At 42.8% G+C, this 21,238-nt stretch overlaps 1 protein-coding gene across 1 annotated transcript in view; it reads left to right on the forward strand.

Annotated features, from left to right (window-relative positions):
• The first annotated feature begins 947 nt into the window (after window positions 1–947).
• CPLX1 (complexin 1) overlaps window positions 948–21,238 on the forward strand; it is a 107,750-nt gene continuing 87,459 nt past the window's right edge. The window contains exons 1-2 of the mRNA XM_030968641.1: window positions 948–1,122; window positions 1,882–1,984. Of these exons, the coding sequence (XP_030824501.1) occupies window positions 1,954–1,984 (31 nt within the window). The 5' untranslated portion in view covers window positions 948–1,122; window positions 1,882–1,953. The remainder of the gene's footprint in view (window positions 1,123–1,881; window positions 1,985–21,238) is intronic.

Here is a 21,238-nt window from a genome sequence, read left to right on the forward strand (position 1 = left end):
ACCCGTAGAGGTTACTTTCGGGGCTGCTGTCCCACCTCTCCTGCTAGCGACAAAAGGGCGGATCAGCAGCAGGGCTCGTCTCCTCCCCATCCAGCTCCAAGCCGGCTGTCGGCATCCCTAAAGGTGGGCACCGGTGCTCTGGAGTGGATGTTGTCTGCTTTGCCACGCAGCGTTCGCACCGTACACAGCTCCTTCCTTCTCACCTTCAGATGCCGTTCCGAATCCGGGCTGGACAACGGATAGCTGCGCTCGCGTCCTTCAGCGGCAATCGCAGGGAGACGACTTTCCTCTTTTTCCCCATCCCGCCCCTCTCTGTCTCTCCCCTCCGGCCTCGCCCCCCCCAACCTGGATAGCGAGAGCACAGGTTCTTCTCCGGCCACAGTTAATCCGAGGCGAAGCAAGAGGGAGGAGAAAGTCTTCTTCTTCCCTGTCTTCTTCCTTGCCTCTCCAACTCGTTCCAGGACCTAGGGAATGAGAGGGCATCTCCGGGAAGGACTCAGAACAGAGGATGCAGAACGCTCTCCCACACCCTCCCCCTTTTGCAGGAAGCCGTGGTTGCAGAGATTTCCCTTGGCACACACACTGACTCCCGAGGAGAGGCAAGGAACCAATTGCAAAATGCAACAGCGGGCTGGCAGCCACCCCTCCTTCCCCCCACGGCAAAGCCCAAGGACACCTGGTTGCTGGAGACAGCCGGGGATGGGGTGGGGGACACGCAGGCAGACACACGCACCCCTCCGCGGGGTTCGGAGAGCGCTGCCGGCCTGCTCGGCGGCGAGCACCGAGGGGCGAGGGCGGCGCAGGGAAGGGGCGGGGGAGCCGGAGGCAGGGGGAGGGAGAGAGTCCAGCTCCCGCAACGAGGGGAGGAGGAAGGAGGGACCGTGTCGGTGGGATGGTCCGGAAATGCTGTGATAAAAAGAGGGGCGCGGGGGAAAAGTAGGGAGAAGGTGTGGACTCATTCCTTCTCCCCCACTCCGCGCCCGCAACTTCCCCGGCAACCCTCGGGCACACGGGCGCCGGCCGGAGCCCGCGGGAGACGAGAGGAGCCGCAGCAGCCGGCACCTGCCGCAGCCACCTGCCCCGGCCCGGCCCGTCTCAGCACAGCGCCTGCCGCCCAGCGAGGTATCGGCGCCGGGGCGGGCGGGCCGTGCCGAGCCGGGAAGGGCAGAGAGGAGAGGCAGGGTGCGGGCATACAGAGACAGGCACAGCTCTTGTCCCTCCAGGTGCTGGCACAGCCGTGACCCGATGCCGAAGTCGGGCGGGGGGTGGGATGCAGCAGCCGGAGCTGTGCCGCACCTGGGGCCGGCCGGTCTCAACCTTGAGCCGTCCCGGCTCACCCTGAGGAGGTGCAGCCCTCCCTGGCATTGCGCTGGGGGCTTTCCGAGGGGTTCCGACGGGGGGCCTTCCATCCCGCCACCCGGACTGCATCCGCATCCTGATCGCCCAGCATCCCCCGCTTGTTCTCCGGGCACTTGCAGGGCGCTTCACCTTCAAATGCCCCCTCGGCGGTCCCGGGCGGACCTGCCACCTCGGAGCAAACCCTCTGAAAACCGAGAGGGCGAGAAGCAGGCGGGGAAACGAGAAAGTTCAAAGGTTTAACTCCTTCCTGCCCGTCCACAGATAACAAGCCATGAAAGGGGACCGCATTGTCCTCCGCACTTGCTGCCGGGCACTCCCAGCCGCTGACCGCTCGCCAGCATGCAGCTCTGCCCCTCGGGTGCCCTGTCGTGCAAAGCAGGGTCTGAAAGGATGGAAGGCTGGAAACTTGTCTGCACTCAGACAAAGGGAGGAAGGCTGTGGGGAGAGGGCTGAGGAAGATCAGGCATTAGCTTTTTCTTCTCCTAGAGATACTGTTTCTGTTTTGATTGTGCCTCTTTGCAGGCTGCCTTCCAAGGATTCCCAGTCTCTGTGCCTGTGAGGTGTGAAGGTGGGCAGGACCCCAAGCAACAAATCATGGATTTTGTTATGAAACAAGCTCTAGGAGGTAAGTGTGATTGGCAAACAAGGGGCCACCTACCCCTCCCCTTTGCACCCTGAAAGAGCGGGGATGGTCTACTCTGGTAGTGTCTGCACCTGGAATGGCTTATTGAGGACTTGGAAGAGTATGCCTGTCACTGATTCGTGATTCCGGAGTGGAGTGTTTGGAGAGTCTGAGCAGGAGAGGGCAGCAACATGCAGAGACCAAAGCCCCAAGTCAGAGGAGAGACCTCCCACAAAGGGTGTGCTGGCCCTGGGTCATGCCTAATTCACACCATACCACCTGGATGCATATCCAACTGTGCAGTGTGCAAGTCTTGATTTGCTTCATGCCATGTCACAGAGGCAGGTATTACAAAGGACGAAGACTGGTTTAGGCAGAATAAGCCCAAAGAGTGACATTTTATTTATGTATGTAAGCCTTCTTTCATCTTTGCCCCAAAGACTGGCCAAGTCCTGAACAAAAAATGCCCAGTGCAGAAATTTATGTCTCTGATATTTTGAGAGTTAATTTGAGTAAGAACACTACCACAATAAGGATGGAAATGATAATAAAGTATTCCTACACACTCTACCTGGATTTAAGGCCAATCTTCTATGGTGTATGTGAGGAATTGTTTTAACCTAATGGTGTGAAATAGAAAAATTAGGGATGTGTGTAGGAGAAATTGAAAACACTGGACAAATATTTGGGAATGAGGTTCCTTTATTCTGCCACAGTTACTTTCTAGGCTGCTTGATCTGGACATTTGGTCTAAGCAATGGTCTAAGCATCACTGAGATGATGCTGGATGCTGTTGGGAACTGAATTTTGGCCTCAGAGGAAGTTGATCATTCTCTCTTGTATTCTATCTCATGTGTGCATTTTTCATACTTTTTTTCTTTGAAGAAACTGTAGAATCATGAGGCTGTGTAAATGTTTAATGTGTGGTGATATTGATGTCATATACAACTTCAACATTTACTGCAGGACTCTATCCCATGACATGAAAGTAATGTTTTAATCTCTGAAAGTGGCAGGTGTTTTTCACCAGAGGAGCAAGATTTTCACAGTTAAGAACAGAGGAAACAACCAAACTTTTAGTTGGGGTATTTTGAATAGGGAGATCAAACTGGAGAAGAAAGGGACTGATTTGTTTGCACAAAATAGTGAGTTATGAAGACATCTATGTGAGAAGGTAGTGGTTTGTGTTGTAGCAGTGCTGTGTTCCATTTCACTCTTCAGTACCTGTTTTGAAGGAGAATTAGTGTTGAGATGTGTAGGCTTTGCACTGTTTGCTGTAGTGCAAGGTTGCTTGCACAGAATTGAACTAATGTACCTGCAAACTGGAGATACAGCCACTACAGCTGGAGATCCATGAATGCAGTAAAGGGAAATAACTGCTTACAGACTGCAGTTAAGGGTGGGGGCAGGAGGGCTGCAGCAAAGGAATAACATCTATGATGGCTGCTTTTTTCTGCAGCTTGGTGACTTAACATGAGTTGGAAGCACTGTCTGCCTGTGCTTAACAGCATTCACCCTGGGCAGACCTTCATTCTAACAAGATGTTGCATGCCAAGGTCAGGATTTGTATGATAATAGGACTTTCTGAGAAGGTAAATTCAAAAAGCATCTTTTAGTGAAGTCTGAGCTCCTGAGGTCTGTTAAGATGCTGTCCAGGGCACCAGCTCTTCACCAGATGACTTAATGTGTCTGGAACTTACCCACTTAATAAAGGAGAAGTCTCTGCAGAGTGGTAAAATCCAGGAAATGCTAATTCATTAAGCAGAGTCCTGTTTTTAAATTACAAATAGTTTCAATAAGATCAAACAAGATCTCCCAGTGCAAATATAATACTGAAAATAAAGGTGGGTTTGGACACTGTTTTCTTGCTGGAGTTAAAGCCCAAGCTGATGCAAATCATCCAAGTTGGCCAGACTGGCACAGCAAACCAAGGACTAAAAGTTACAGTTTGCTTCCTTAGTTTTGAGGCCAGAACCCCTTCTGTTTGCCAGTTCTGATATCCAAAGGGAGATTTACTAAAGGGTTGGACTCACTGATCCTTCTGGGTCCCTTCCAGCTCAGAATAATCTGTGAATTGTGTCCACAAGGATGATCAAACTGAGCAGAGCGCCAAATCTCTAGTTGATAGGCTTGCTTTGGTAGGATATGTGGTCTGATCTGCTAGTCACCATTTTTATTATCCTCACTTTCTGGGAGTCTTTGGGTGGATTTCATGGCTCTTTGATTTTAGTTTAATATGGCTTTTCCCAGAACACCTCTGAATTAATCTTCTGTTTGATAGGATTTTTTGAATGGTGCGGAAGTTCTTATACCATTTTCATAATCTCTTATGGCATTCCCGGAAGAAAGAAAAAAATACTGCAATTTTGTCATTAGGTCCCCTCTAATTTACACAGAATCAGACCTGCTATAGATTCTGCTTGCTGAACACCTACAGCTAAGGTAGCTTAACCCTTCAGCTATCTCAGATGGTGAAAATTCACAAAGACTGAGGGCCAGTTGGATGTCCTTGACAGAGCATAATGGTTATGTAATTTTCATAAGTAATTTTTTCTTCCCAGCGTACAGCCCTAAAATGAAGCTTAGGCCAGAGCTTTTGATAGCTAAGAGACTGGATTTGAAATCTATTTGCAGGTGGTTGCTTTTGACCTTTCTCTACTGTACAGGATTATGCAGGTCTCTGAAGCATTGGAGGAGTTTAGAACAAGGTTTTGTCTTTGGGAGTGGTCAAATAAGGTACTGATAGAAAAACTCTTACCTCCTCACTCATCTTATTGAGGAAGACGAGGTCTCACTCTGCTAATTAGCAGTAGCACTAACCTTAGCAGAATGCTTCTGTGGGAGTTTTGCCATTGCCTTTGAAGCAAACTTTGAAGATATTAGTCTTGTCTCTAATGGCATAGAATGATCAGATTAGTTTTCCTTGGAGTTTTGCCCATTGGGGAGGAAGGCAATGAGTTGTTTTGAAAGGTAGGTGAGCTAAGTTAGCAGCCAAGGAAAGGCAGTTATGTGGTGACAAGTTGCTTTGTTTGAAAGTTTGATGAGGGTATTTAGGTTTTGTGAAATCAGTTTGACAGTTACTGTATTGCTGAGGTAGAATGTGTCCTGTCCCTGTCTTGTTGTTAAAAGAGGGTATGCAGAAGTCTGCTGTTTCTGTGCAGTGGAAGGTCATCCTCTGCTGTGCCAGCACTGGGATTTTGCTGCTGTGTTGGCAGCAGAGTTTCTGCCTGAAGGTTGACCAGCTTGAAATGTGTCTTTTTAAATCCTTGGCCTCTTCATGGCAAAATCCTTGACCCTTTCATTAGCAAGAGAGTGAGCATTAGCAGTGGGGACTGTGGTCCAGGAAAAACAGTACAAAATAGTAGGTTATTTGGCTGATTTCCTTCTGTAGTTTTTTTTTTCTTTTTGTGCTTCTCAGACCTTTCAACACCCTATATGGAAATCACACTGTTTATTGTCTGACAGTGACAGAAGCCATGGAGAAGTGATGAACCTTATTAGCTGTGTAAAACGAGAAGAAAGAAGCAAGAGGTTAAAGGCTTAAAATTGCTGCTTCTTCTCCGACATAAGTAACAGCAAGGGAATATTTTGTACCTCTGACCCTGCTACATCACAGACATTGACAGAGGTGTGTAGCCGGGGTGATTTGTCACTTTGCTGTTCCTGTGACAGTTCTTTAAATGAAGATAATCAGAATCATTTAATGACTATATTTTACATTAGATGTGCTCTTTGCCAAGCCAGGTCAGAGCTGGGCTAGTGTTATAATGACCAATGTGTATGATTTCCCAGGAGAGAGCAGGAACTGGATGATCTGGAATGGGTCCTGAAGGAGTTTAGCTATAATACTTTTCACTCTGTGTTCCTTATTTCTTGCTAAGTTTGAGTGAAAGCAAATTGTGCACAAACACCTGACTCCCATGTTGTACTACACTGCATCACTTCCTCTATCACTGCTGGCTTGGACAAGTAGGGAAACTGGTTTGAAACAAAAGACAGTGAACTTCATGAAGATCTTCTGGGTCTCATTCTGTTACTGGGTGATTTGAGGGCCAAGGTCTGAGATATTTTCTTATGAAAATGAAAAGAGGAAGCCTATGCAAAGTGAGGAGAATTTACTGGAATGTTGGATCATGATGTGTTTGAAGAGAGAGAGATTTCCTACTGCAGAAAGCAACATTCTGCAGACAAGAATATTGTGAAATTGTGGTATACAGAACAAAAAGTAGCTTTAAATATGATTCTGCACAGAGCCCTTTTAATGTGCTACTTTTATTGCCATGAATGGGAGAAATGGCAAGAACTGGATGGTAAAAGGTTGGAATTTCTGCCTTAAATATTGAATTTTTTTAATGTCAGCCTGTGGATAAATTATCTAAATCCTTTCACATGTAACTGTGCATATGAGTAGTACTGTCTGAATTTCTTCTTCATGCTTCCAGCACCCCTTGAATTCATAGTGGAGTGCAACCACAACAGGAGGAAGCATAGGTACATCTGAGTTTCTGGATATTCACTATGATAGATAATACAGGCATGATTTGCTGATTTATTTGCAGCAGTTTAGAGTGGGGACTCCTGCCTCCCATCTGCTTCTTCTGTCAAGAATCAGTGGACACTTGTTTTGGTTCAGAAGGATTCTTAAAATACTATAGACACAAGACAAATGCAACCAGATTGCCATCTGTAACATGCCAGCAGGGGGGCACCGCCTACTTCAGGTCCCTTACCAGAACTTTGTTTCAGCTGGGTATATCACAAAACACAGTCCAGAGGGAGTCCCCTTGTTCTTGAAGACAGACAGAGATCCAAGCCCTCATGAAGATAATGGGATTTAAGTCACTGTGTGACTTAAGCTCTGAAAGAGCAGCTCCTGTGCTAAGCTTACATTAGGGAAGATGTGAGGGTGTGTGAATGCCAGATAAGCCTGAATGAAAACCACACTAGTGTTCAACATCTTAGCAGTGACCTTCTGTATATTCTACTGCTGCATTTGCCTGACTTTAGTAGCTTGTGAAGTGAGGATTAAGTCCTTAATTTTTCCTGCAGAAGTTAGCAAGATTGAGTGCAGTCAAAGGCAATACAGTTCAGGGTGGAACACATTGTGAAATAAACACAGGGGTTTCTGTGTTCTCCTTCTCCAACTCGCTCTCTTATTTCTCACATTTCCACTTCTGTGCTGAGCCCCTGTGCTGCACTGGAACCTCATGAATCAACTAGGCTGTGCTCCGCTGCTTATGTTAATGTGTGATGTTCCGGAGCAGGACAGAAACTGTAATGCAAAACTTCAAGTCTAAGTGCTAACAAATAGTGCTGGTATTGATTTCTGGGGTCTCTTTTGTCTGTAATCCTTGAAACATTTAACACATGAGGTCTTTCATTTTGCAGTCAGGTGCATCCAAATTACAAAGACTGGAGAATCTGACCAGAGACGTGTGATCTCAAGACCACTGTAGCATGTGATAGGTGTTGGGAGGCCACTTACTTTCATTCTCAGATAACTTCTGCCTGTGTTGTGTATAATTCTGGGCCCCACGAATTAAAAATAGTTTTAAGGGTATTGAATACATCCAGAGGAGGGCAAAAACACTGGTGAAAGGGCTGGAATGAATGTCTTCTGAGGAGCGGCTAAGGACCTAGCTTTTCTGTTTTGGAGAAAAGGAGGCAGAGGGGTCACCTCATTGCTCTCTACAGCTTTTTGAAGAGAGGAAGTGGGGAGGGAGGTGCTGATCCCTTCTTCTTGGGATCCAGTGATAGGAGGCAGGAACCTGGGGTAGGTGGCATACATTTTTCACAAGGAATAGTATTAAAAGTGTTTTTTTTCCCTAATGTAAACTGGTGGCAAAGAGATTTTCTTTGAGAAATTTTGATTAAGTTGCAAGATGTCTTCCAAGGAAGCAAATGGTTGCTGTTGAGATGATACCAGAGAAGCAACTATAGTGATGGTCAACTGATTCATTGCATCCATAATCCAAACCAGGAGATGAAAAACTGACCATTTTCCCTGTTCTTTTCTGGAGAAAGCTTCCTTTTATATTTGCTTACCTCTGTTTGGCCTGTTGCTGTTAGAATCACACAAAGCTTTCCCTTGTGTCTGCTGTGATTTTTCTTATGTTTGTCTTACTTGCAAGCAGGCACTGTGAGCAGTGTGCTTATTGAAGTATCCTTGGAGGAAACATGCAACCTTCAGCTGATTGTAGAGGTAGGCCACAAAGAGCTTAACTAAGATTTGTACTGCAGGCCATCTGCTTGTCAAAAGCCTGCTTGCAGTGGAGTGACATGGATAACTGGGAAGTTTTCTCTCCTGGAGAGGGAGAAATAACAAAATTTCACATATGTTAAGTAGTCTGTCTAGAATTTATACATGGCAGAAAAAAGGATTCTTCTCCTTGGTTTTTCTGTCCACTTGAAGGAAGTTCTACATTCTTTTGATTTTAATATCTGTTGCTGTATACCTGCATCTTTCTGACTTTTCTTTTTTTTTTACCTTCCATAATAGAAGCAAAGTGGTGGTTTCTTGCCAGCTGCATGGTTTTGGCGCAAATAGGATTTGTCAGTGCTGAAATTTTAGCCTGCATTGCATAGGAAATGCTATCTACAGCAGTGGATTTGGAGCTGGGCAGGAGCCTAATGGATGATGTATTACAGCTACTGAGATCTTCCTGGTGAAATGGGATGCTCCGAATATAAGCTACTGGCTTGCATTTGTGGTGGTTCTTAAGGAGAGGGAAGTTCAGGATGTAGTTCAACTGTTAACTGTGGAGGCCTACTCACTTGCTCATGTGCTGGCAAAAGCACAGACATAAGAGAATACTGATGTCTGTGAAGGCTGGTGTACATGGGAGGGCTTTCTTCTCTGACTAGAAGGGTAAGATTTGAATTCATAAAGCTGTGAAATCAAATCTATGAAGGCTGCCTGGGTTTACAAGTCTTGCTGAATGAAGTCAAGACTGTATGGTCTGTATTTGTCAGCACTGCAGTAAGTACAGGGCTCCAAAAGCTCTGAGTAACCTCTGCGGACACTCCACTAAGGGAAGACAGGCATCCTGCCATTACAGGAATGGGAATGTGTCTCATGCTGGGACACCCCCCAAAGGCAACAGCACAAAAATCCACCCTGAAAACAAGATGGTATCATAGGAAATTTCATGTGGCAATTGAATGGAGATGAGAAGTCTTCTGGCAGTGTTTGAAATCTGCTAAATTGTTGAGGAAGCCTGGAAGAGGAATGGCAATAAACAGGGAAGGCTGGCAGAAAGAAAAGGACAGATCTGTAGTGTTTTGCCACTGGCTTGTCTCATGTCAGAGGGCTACATGCAAAAGGCATGTTCTTCTGTTCCATGGTCAAGGTCCCCTCTCTGAACTTTATGTGATAGTGTTCAGACAAGAGAGGGAATAGACGCTGATGCTGAGAGTCAGACACAAATACAGGCACTAGTGTTTACCTAGGGTGAGAATTCATAGTTTTTCGGGCCATTGGAGAGAGGATATGGTTCATGAAGTGGTAACTGGTATGTTAGCCCCTCAAAGCTACAGAATTTCTATGCCCATTTCCAACAACTGTAAAGACCCTCATCAGCGTCCTGAAGGCTCTTCCAAATTCTCTGTCTCTGCTTCTCTTTCAGTGGTGGGGCAGAAAGTACTCTGCCTTAGCACTGGATGCTCTTCTTTGAGGTGAGGCTGCACCTCTGCACTGCCTTTGTGTATTCATTCCATGTGCTGAAATCAAGTACTTGATCAAGGCAACACAGTGCCTTAAACATTTGCTAACTTACTGCTTTGAGCACTTTTTCTGGTTGCCATCATACTTTCTCATGTACAGTCTGATTGTGAGAGCTTGGAATAGTCAGTTATGTTTCTCTCAGGTTAGTTTTTGGGTCTGGAGTATGTGTCTCAGGATGTAGAACATTGCTGAGAAGGCTGAAAATTTCAACTGATCACTGAACCAGATGCTCATGTGGTTTGCTAAAGGGTAACATCTGCAATTACAGACATGGCAAAGGCTACTAGTGATCTATCGCTGGTACAAATCACAGTGCATATTAGAAACAAAATACTTCAAACAACTTGTATCTCTCTGCTGCAGACAAATTGACAACCACCCTGTGCAATTTGAAGATTATTTTTTTGTTCCCCTCTCTCCTGTATTTTTAAATGAGCTGTTTTTGAGTTGGGTGGATGCTGTCACTGCAGAAGTTCATTAATACAAACAATGAATTTAATCTGCTGACTTTGTGCATCTTTTTGCAATTTGAATTTGTCATTACCTGCAAGATTGAATCTGCTTAGTAGCTGCTTGTATTTTTGCATCGTTATTTGAGTCTCGTGGCTTATTTGCAATGGTACTGACCTTGAAGGAATGTCAAACATACAACATAAGCATGAATTTGGGATTCAAATGTCTGTGAATTATCTTCTGTGGAAAATAAGGGAAGAAACAACAACAACAACAAAAAAAAAAGTGGGGAATGATGGAACTGTTTTGATAACTTCAGTCTCTTGAGAGAATTAGAGCAATGAAGGGGAAGGCAGACAACAATTAAAGGAAAAAAGATGGGAAAGAAATATGTGTCAATGCCTGTGTTGACAAATAGTTGAACTGCCATGTCTCTGTATCCCTGGGTCTATCTCATTTTTTTTTGTTTTTGCTGGTGAGCTCAGGCAAATCTGACCAGCAGAAAAGACATTTGAACCTTTTGTAGAAGGTAACTGAGTGTGAGATGGTTGTCTCAATTGCTGGCCTTGTCTGTGGGAGAACCCTGCGTATGCTTGGGAAGGTCACTTGATCTCTGTATTAAATGGTGTCTTTCCCAGTCTCCTTGCATAGAAAGCATTACAGGACACCATTATCCCAAGAAAACAACAGACTCAACTAGACACATGCTCAACTCTGAGCACTGCCCTTCCCTTCATGGGAAGTGAACACTATTCTTCTGTACTTCTATCACTCCTTCTGCTTCTTAGTGCTAGACAGAGCTGAACTTCTGGACTTAATGGACTTGAAAATTTGTCCTTGACTTGATATAGGCAATGAAACTTTCTTGTTGTTTCTACTTCACTGCCATGGTGTTACTGAGTATAGTGTGAAACTTTCGGCACACTGCCTGAAGGGGCTGGAACTGGGTGGGATTGCTTGGCCCTGTTCCAGTGACAGTCCTAGGTGTGTCTGTCTCTTGAATTCTTTGAAAATGCATGTATTAATCAATATCTCAATTTGCAAGAGGACTTTGGAAAGGTTTTACTAAGGCTGTGTTGGTTTTTGTTTTTAATAAAAAGCTTTTAAGCACCTAAGTTTGTTTTTTTTCCTCAACAATCAAATAAAGAAGACATCTTGCAAGCATGAAAGACTACATGAGACTAAGACATCATGTCCAAACCAATGTATTTTTTAATCTCTGGCATATTTACTTTATGTTGAAATTAAGTTTGTGCATGCTACTCTTCATTGAGTCTCAGTGAAGTGTTTTGTTCTTTGTGAATTAGATTTCTCTTTGTAGTTTCCTTCAGATTTTTTTAAACCTAAAATAAAAAAAAAAATCCCAAAGAGAATACAAGTAAGTAAAAAAATTGAAGAGAAGGAGAAAGTACTCAGATTTTGCCTATATATGTGTATAGTTCCTCCTATACACAGTTGTAGCTGGAATAAAAGTGATTGGAATGATATTTAGAAAAAATCTTGATTTCATTAGAAACAGATGAATATTTTTAAATTTTGATTTGTGTTTTTGTTTCTTTGTTTGAAATCAGTGTATTTAAAAACTATTCTTGACAATTGCATCGTTCTCCTCTGTATTTTCCTTTAAATATCAGACGTTGCTGTTCCATTTTGCCCAGGCTGCAGAAGGACGAGATTAAAAGGTGCATGAAAGGAAATTTATAATTACATGGAGATAGATTAAAATGCTGAGGAAAAAGGTTAAGCAGGGTCACCACTACTCTCTCTAAATACATGAGAGACGTGAACACTGCAGTGAAGGAAGAACTACTTAATGTGAGGAACAATATTGGTAAAAGGGTAATGTGAATAAATTGGCCATGAGCATCCTTGAGTCAGTAATTATTGTCACTTGACTTGTGGGAGAGAAGAGAGGTGCTCTCTCTGGGAAATCCTGCTGCTGCAGCAAGCAGGAAGAAATGGAAACTGAGTCTTGGGTGCATTTGAAATAATTGTACATGCTCAGAGAGGTAGGGCCAGTGAGGCAGGAAATAATTATTGGTCCTGAGTACCTCAATTGAGAGTTCATGTCTTTGAGTCTTCACTTGTAAGAATGTCCATAATAACAGAATTTACCTAAAAAGTGGTTTCATTTTTACACTAATTTTTTTTTTCCAGTTTGTGATAACATCTAATGGTGTTAGAATGCAAACCCAGCTTAGTGGGAACCAGCATTGTGTTCCTCTAGGTGAACTAGTTACAGAGCGGTGGTAAATTTTCCCTTTTCTGAAAACATTTTAGCCCCTTTGTGTTTGTATAACAGAAGAGGTTTGCCAGATATATTATGTCCATGCTCATGGATGATTTGAAATCAGCTTTTGGATTAAAATTAAAAGTAATTTTATTTCAAAGGACTTGTTGGATTTACAAATTAATTTCTAGAAAAGATGACTGTACTGGATAGCTTCCCAGCTGTGGTGTTTCTGCCCAGGTAAGAATTTTGAGTTTCATATTACAAGCATAGCTTGAAATTCCCTCCTTGGTGACTTCTACCTGCAATTTACATGGAAACTGCTGTTTTCAATGGATTTAGTAATTTTTTTGGTTTATACTTCTGTTGAGATAAAAGTAATTTAAGAATTAGGTGTTTCTCTGTGACCTCTCCTTGGTTTTGAACAGTTGTCTGAAAATAAGACGTTCCATCTTCCTCAGTACTAATATTTACTATTTTCCTGATTGTTAGACTCAGATGTGCTCCATAGTCTGTCACCTGCTCTCTGCTATCTCAATATTTTAGATTCAGGCTCACATTACAGTATGACTTAGGCCATAAGGCACTCTTACCTAGGCAGTGATTTCAGAGGGTGCCTTGGGCTCCTTCCCCATGGCTGATAACTTTTCAACCGAGTCTCCTTCAAACTGCCTGACTGTTTTAGGAGTGCCTACCCAACCAAAACCTTCAGCAAGGGCACGCACGTGAGTGGTAGAAAACCAGATCACTGCCATTGCAAGATGTTGGCTTCTGGAAGAGGATGAATGTGCCATCCCTTTCTTCGGATTGTGCATTTTATTATATTGCCAATGAACATTGTGCCAGGCAGAGATCCCACATCTCTCTGAGTACCATGTCAGGGTGTTGAACACCTTTTTTGGTCATGTGGCCTGAGATCCCCTGTTGAGGACACAATGACTTGCCTCATGGCTGAAGTGCTTGATTGGGACTTCTGGTTTTGTGTTTTGAATGTCATCTGGTAGAACTTTACAGGTGGTACTTCTTCTACCTGGTACTCCTTCTGCCTGACACTCAGCACCTCTCCTCCAAAACTGTTGCATGTGCTCCTGCTATGCTAGCAGATGCAATAACAGCTGCTTAAAATAGTTGGGTAAAAGGCATCCTCTCAACCACTACCACAAACAAGAATGTTCTATTTCCACACAGGAAAATGAAGTCAAAGTGCAAAGTTTTGGCTTTGCTTCACATAGTGAATCTCCCTGGTTTAAAAGTAGAGTATGTCAGTTTCAATCCTGTTTTTACCCCAGTTGACTGTTGTGATCTGGCTGCCCTGAGTTAACAGCACCCCTTAATTTTTTCTCTCTGTTACAGGCATCCTGTCTTATTATTAGTTCTTATGTAGTTATTTGTCTGTTTTTTATTTAGGGATCACTTTAGTGTACATTTTGCTTTGGACTGTACAAGATCCTTCTATACTGGGTCATTTTTATGTGCTCAAAAATCAGTTCTAACTAAAAGACAGTAGAACTAATCTAGCCCAACAGGGATGATCTCTGGGTGACCAGGGAAACTCAGGGCTCTATTCTGCACAACATCGGCCTGAGCACTCACAGGCACTTTTTTGATACAGCATAATGTAATTTAGAAATTTCAGCTGTCTTCCTTGACAGAGATCTGTCAATCTTACAGCAGCTGAAGCATTTTTATTAATTTCTTGCAGATGCAAATAAAATAATCAAAGGGGTTTTCTTCCTCTTAAAAACTCACAAAATTCGCCTCAAAATCTCTGGCTTGGAATATTTCTTGTTTTCATGCAGTCTGTAAAGGGTAAGTCAGATCCATCACCTTCATATGCTTGGAAGAGATATTTATGGCATTTTATTAGGGATGGTCTGGCTAACCTAGGGATGGTATTAGTTACATAAAATCTCAAACATACCTCAAGTGCAGCATGGATGCTGTGGAGTGAAGCAATTATCTATTTTGCTGTCTTCAGAACAGAGTGACCTAGATTCTTTCTTCTTTTTTTTTTCCCTCTTTTTTTTTCCCTCCGTTTTTCCTCACAGGGTGGCCCACTTATTTGATTAAACTGCAACTCAATTATAACTGGTTATGTTACAGTTGGGAATAAAGCAGATGTAAAAAGAGTGGAGCTGATAAAGTAATTTATTTTTTGCCTTACTAGTTAGCTGTAAATTATGATTAGGATTAAGTGACAAACATTTGGTTTAGTAGCTTTTGGGTGACAGATATTTCGCAGTAGCCTTGGCTGGCGGTATGGAATGCAAAAGTGATTCTATGAAAAGTTGTTCATTTAATGGCAAGAAAAAAAAAGGTTATAGTCTAGTTTATGGAAGACTTGAAATAAGCTTTAAATCCAAAAGAGGTCCACAGTCAGGAAATGCAAGGTCAGCATGGTTAATATTTTGTTTGAAGTGAGTACATGAAACACATTGACACTTTTGCATTTTTTATAACTTTCATGCAGTGCAAATTCTCTGATAAATCATTAGAGGCATTAGGAGAGTGAATAAGTTATCCAGGTAAGAGGAGCTCCCATACTGCAATCCTTGGTTATGAAATTACCCTTTAAGTTAATGACAGCTGTGTAGCTTGTGGTCCGTGCTAAAAACACTATAGTTAATGAAAACTGACATTGGCTTAGTGTTGTGTAAATTTCCTCATCTATTCTCTCCCCTCACTTAGGCCCAGGGAACAAACCAAAAGCAAATCTGTTCAGTGCAGGGCAACCTGGAAAGTAAAATTCCTCTTCCCATGAAGTTTAAAGAGGAAAAGGATCCGATAAGAACCCATAAACCCTGAAAGCATGTAGAATCTATTACATTGCTAGGCAAATATCTCTGGGGAGGTATCTGCAGCAGGGATGAAGTTGTGGTTAGAACCCAGCATCAGATTTATGCAGGGACTCCAGGTGCCAGGACCTTGGCTTGTCTCTTTGGGCTGGATGCTGAGTATGGTTTGTTGCTGTGTTATGGCATCACTGTTGCCTCCTGCACATTCAAGCATGATGACTTAACCAGGTGCAATAAAGCAATGGGAATTCTTCTGTTGCTTCTGTCTCTGACAGTGGGGAAAGCTGATTCTGTAAATGAATTTCTTGATGGCAGAATAGGGGAAGCCAACCCCTTCCTCTTCTGAAAATCCCATTACCCAGTTTAAGCTGCAGTGTCTTGCTGCTCAGTTTTTGAAAGCCGTCTCAGAGCTGGAGAGTTTGTTCTCTGCAGTATGAGATGGCTGCTGTCCTTATCTGCCTGGATTCCCATTTTACTTCAGCAAAACAGGAAAGAAGTGTCCATCTATGCCAAAATCTTCCTTTCATATCTTGGACCATAAGAACTTTCTCAAGGATCAGAGAAGAGCTGATGGACAAGGGCCTTTGGAAATCCTCCTTCTTGCATTTGTGCTGAACTTCCCTATCAGGGAGGAGTGGGCTAGTAAGGAAGTAGTATGCAGATATTCTGGGAGACAGTGTACAAGGCTGATGACTGAGTTCATTGGTTATGACAAGGGCCAGATCTGCTCCAAGTACAGCTCACTTACAGCAAAAGAGAAAGATCACATTGCTCCATCTTCAAGTATTTTATAAGAGTGAAGTGCTATTCATCTTTGTAGGGCATTCTTAGTCTTTTGAGAGGGATTAATCAGAAATAGCATAGAATATAATAGATAGTCATGTAATTTGAAGACCTTGAAAGTTCTAGAAGGCCTTGGTTTAAAGATGGCTGACATCATGGAAAAGGCCACACTTAGTTTCAAATGGTTGGAGTGCCAATTGAAATTTGAAAGTATCTGAGACACACACATGATTTCATATTCTTTTCTGTGCCTCTTCTTACCTGTGTTTTTATGGTGACTTTAATGGTTAATTTTCTTTCCTCTCAATAGCTGACAGGCATAGATATGGACCTTGGCTTGTCTTTCAGTCTCCTTTATTTTCCTCATACCAAGAACTCTCATGCCAGAATGTTATCTCTTTGATTTACTTTTGTGCTAAGATAGCACTGCAACCACTTAATGGGAGAGCTTAGGAACTGTCTCTTGAGATGTATCCACCAGGATCAGACTATCTTCATCTAAAATGTGGTGCCTAACAGGAGGATCTAATTGGCATCACTTGTCTCAGCTGCCTGAGGACTGCTGCAGTGTCCTGAGAAGGCACAGAGGGGATTTGTTTGTTTAGTCATGCCCAGGATCAAGAATGGTTTACATATTCCATACAAGAAAGATGGGCAGGACTTAGACCTGATAATGCTTTCTTTCCTGTTTTCCTCACCGCATAAACTCCAGTCTAGCTTCTCTCTGAAGGCACCAGGTGATTCATGTCCGTGTTATTGCCCTGCGCAGAGCTGTAAATCACCCTTGTCTACCTCCATGGCACTGTTGGGCGTCCTTTTCTTATGTACTCCTTAGGAGCAGACACCCTTTAATGGTGCAGCTGGTGGGTGGTAACAGCATGAATCTACTGACATTTTGCTAATGGTATTTGTTACGCTAGAGCTTCTGTCTGCTTCATAGAAATTCTGGGGATTATTCTTACCAGTGATCTGGTAAAATGGATCACAATGATGGAGGGAAGTGAAACAATAATTCTTGTTTGAGGGCTCAGCTCTCCACTTACCCACCAATAAACCTGTTACCCTTTTTTGAACTGCTACAACATTTTTCCTGCAAGGCATGTGTCTAGATTCTGGTGCTTGCCACTATTTAGAGCCAGGTGTTTGCTGAGCCCAGCAGTGGGGACAAGGACAGAGAAATGATAGCCATGAATTTGCACAGCTCACCAGTCTGGATTACAGGGCTAATATGCACATGGTGCTGCTGAAAGTGCTGTTGCAACTGCCAGTGGAGCATATGTGTAGGGGTTAATGTGCCGTGGCTATATCACTGACAGTCTCTGAGTAGTTAAATTCAGTTCAGGGCTCAAGCGCAGAGACCTGAGGTTTCCTATGTTCTGTAAAATGCTCCCTGTTTATGTTTGCTAACCTTTTAATTAGAGAACAAAATAGAGAAAGTCATAAGAGGTAACTGTCTTGAAATGCAAAATGCTCAGTAGAGCTTTATTTTAACAAGGTTCCTATTCCCAGTCTCTTTAACTATAAAGCCCTTTTAAGGGAGTCAGCTCATGAATCAGTCTTTATTAAGATGTGTATTAAAACTGGCAGTAATTGCCCTCTAAAAAATAAGAAATTAGTTGTGTTGGGTAGAACAGGATTTGTTCAGATTTTTTTTCTCATTTAAATCTGGTTCCATGCCCTCAAAAACAAAACAAGTAGTGCACCTGGATAGTGAGATGAGAGAAGAGTATTGTCACAGTTTCTCAGCTCCTTGGAGAAGCTGGCCTGACCTTGCAGCCTTGTTGCTTAAGGACAGAGAGCAAAATGCTTGTAATCAGCTACTCAGAAACCTGGCTGACTTTAGCTGACTCTGGTCACAAGCATGTGCCAGTATGGTAAATGAGAGAAATTGTCTATCTACAGATTTTTCTCTTATTTTCTGGCCCATAGGATAATTTTTCACAGGTGATGCGGGAAGTCCTGTCTGTTTTCCAGGGTATTCTGGGCCTTTGAAGGATATTGAGGAACAGAAGGTGTAAGCCAAAAGCTTTCTTCCCTCTGCCCACCATCACCTCAGCCCGCTATCAGAAGCAGAGCTACTTCTTTAGCTCTCATTCCTGACATGTTGTTGACCTCTGGTCTTGGATGACCAGTCAATTGTTAGACATTTTTTCAAGGCTGCCAGTGTACTCTCAACAGGCCTCTAGGTTATGAGAAGCTCAATGTGGTTTATACCAGAGGGCAGAATGTGTGCGTGAACCCAGCATTAGTTTCTTCTGAGATTGTGCCTAGAGCAACAAATATGTGAGAGGAAGCCAGCTGGACTGGCAGTCATGCTGCCACTGCTTTTTGGGTCAAGGCCTTTAGTGTTCCAGTTCAGTGTCACAGCACAAGTAGGCTGGACCTAGGTGTCATGGTCTATCTGAGAAAATGGTTCCACTGCTGTGTGATCAATGCTGCTAAGCATAAGCGCAGATACATGGCTGTACTACGTACCACTTAAACCACACAATATCAAAGGATGCAGATCCCCAGACTCATTTTGGTGAAAGGATGTATTTGTCATGAAAAGCTATTCGTTATGTCAACTTCAGTTTGATTAACTTGTCTGTGTAATATTCCAGCTGAAGATCTTGACCATGCTCATTGCGGAACTCAAATGGATAGGTGAGTTTGATATCAGAAAGTAACATGTATCATTTTAACTAGAGACTAGTATTTCATTATTTAACATCTAAAATATGTGTCTTCCCCGAGCAGATCTCTGGGGAACATTTACAGATTCTTCCTATAAGCAAGCATGTGTTCCTTCTCTGACCCAAAAGGTGATAATGAATTGATTAAAAGGTGGTAGTTCTTTGCTGGAGAAGGATGAAATACAGTATTGGCATATATTCTGGCCACTAATTAAAAGAATAGGATAAAGGTTATAAGGTCATTAAAGCATTTCTAGCAGAACACAATGGTTCAGAAGATTGGGAGGATTTTCTGCCTGATATACTCACACTATGTCAGGATGAGGAAGAGCTGTATTTAGTAGCTCTTCTCTTTAAACTCCTGTATAGCTATTTCCTGGCACACTGCATTGATCTTCCTCTCATCATGATCTTGTAATAATTGTAGGGGCAGGGCAAAATGTAATCTCATGTATTCCATGCCTTAGCTGTGACAGTAATTTAGATTTCTGTCCTGATCTTTTCAGCAAAACTGCCAGTGAGTTCCTTGCAGGAAGGGTTCAAGTACTTGTGCACTTGAATATTCCTCTTTTAGTAGGCACTGTTGGTTTTGCACCTTGTCTATTTCATTCCATTATTTGAGAAGACTGATAATGCTAATTTTGCTCTGTGTGGCAGCCCTTTTTTGCTTGCTTTCATCCAGATACAGAACTGTGGAAAGGCCATTGTGCTTGAAAGCTGCTCTGTTTTTTTCTCTGATAATGCAAAGTATTCTGTTTCCTAATGAACCTTGCATCTGTTGCTTTGTTACATCACCTTGTTTGCACTTTACAATGGGATAAGTGTCCATGTTGTCATTCAAACCATTAATTAAAATGAAGGATAAACCTTGCAGAATATTCTACCAGCAGCACATTCTTCCAACCTGACAGCAAATCAATTGTGCATCAGCTTCCATACCTGACAAAGCAATATAAGTGTTTTCCAGAAGCCTTTTTATGGTAGCTTCTACAAACATACTGATGGCTACAGCTACTATTGTTAACAGGGGAATTTTGAGGTTCCCTCAAAGAAGCAATATTTACTGACCTTTTAAGGAACCTGTGAGAGGCAATGGCTTCCCTTAAGGTGATAGGAGAGAACATCAGACGTGTTTTTTTACCATACCTGCTGAGATTGCTCCTATCAGGAGCTCCAGTCCTCCAGGATTGCTCCTTTCCTCCTGGCAGAAGGTAGAGAGGTCCCAACTACAGACCCAATTTACCCTGGTTTGGAATGTTTGCAAAAAGAAGGAGGTCTGTAGTTGCTTTCAAGTCTGCTAAACAGCAGTCTGTTGGTTTATTGCAATGGTTTACTCTTTTTATTTCTTTGCTTGCTCCTGTGAAAATTTGGTAGGGCAGTGGAATTAGGAGAGGTACTGTGGAGCTAAGGAAGGTTTAGAGTGGTGTGAGGATGTATCCTGACAACAGAATATGGTGCCTGACAGGTCTCATGTTATTACTGCCTCAGAGCTGTCGGTATCCTTGAATTGACACATGCCCTTAATCTTCTAGAATTTAGAAAGGAATGCTGGCAAAGAATCTGTGAGTTTTGTGATTGGTGTTACACTCTAACCAATAACCAAGTTGTTATTAGTGTTATGTCTTCGAAAGTATTGGATTCTTTATAAGTGTAAAGAACAGGTTATTGTTTATTAGCAGTGTGCTATTACCTCTCTTCATGTACTCTTCAATCTGCTTTTTGGTTTGATGGATATTGGTGTTTTTTGGAAAAAACTGAAACCTTCTATGATTATGGGAGTCCTCTCAAAGGAGTGCTCTGTTCATATCAAAGCAAGAAGCATCTAACCCTTAAATCAGTATGCAAGAGGCAGTTTGCATGGTGGTATGTATTTCAAGGACATTGGTTTGTATTCTGATTGAAAGGGAGACATAACTAGCATGAGCCATTTTTATGTGCTGTGGCTCCCTTATCAGAATCAATAGGAGGCTAGTCTTAGAAAAGGACCAATATAGTGAAGATGAGAAGTGAGGATATGGGGGAAATAGCTGAGATTGCCATGTTCACAACAAGAGAAGTAGGATTTACAGGAGCTGAAAAAAAGAGTACAGTGGCATGTGCTGGGAGTAGGTCCCTTGAGTAATTGCCTGAAGCTGCTGTGAATAAAATCTTCTGTCCTTCTTTCTGACTATCCATGACAGTTGCACTTCTCTTGAACAGGAGTAAATGGCATAAACTAACAACTGACACATGAATTTTGGACAAACCTACCAGTCAAACAAGACTTCAAGTTTCCTGCCTGAAGAGGCAGACAATGCTTCTTAATTCTGTCTTCCATTCTGTAAGAAAAAAAAATCGAAACTCATGGTGGTCTTCAGGTGTGCTAATTTAGGGCCATGTTTAAGATTTCTTCTAGCAGCACTGACATTTAATTATCTTTTCATGACAGCTGTTAGGAGGAGGTGTGATTCCCAGTGATTGTGGCCAGTGTAGTGGCCTTGTGTGTGTAGGTTGCCTGCATGGTGGTCGGGAGAGTCCTTTTTGCACTGGGAAACAGTGTACTCAAAACAAGATAACTCGGTCTGTTCTTTTTAAATTTTACAACAGGAAATTCCTTGG

This window comes from Camarhynchus parvulus, chromosome Z (assembly GCF_901933205.1).
Source record: "Camarhynchus parvulus chromosome Z, STF_HiC, whole genome shotgun sequence".
NCBI classification, from domain to species: Eukaryota; Metazoa; Chordata; class Aves; order Passeriformes; family Thraupidae; genus Camarhynchus; species Camarhynchus parvulus.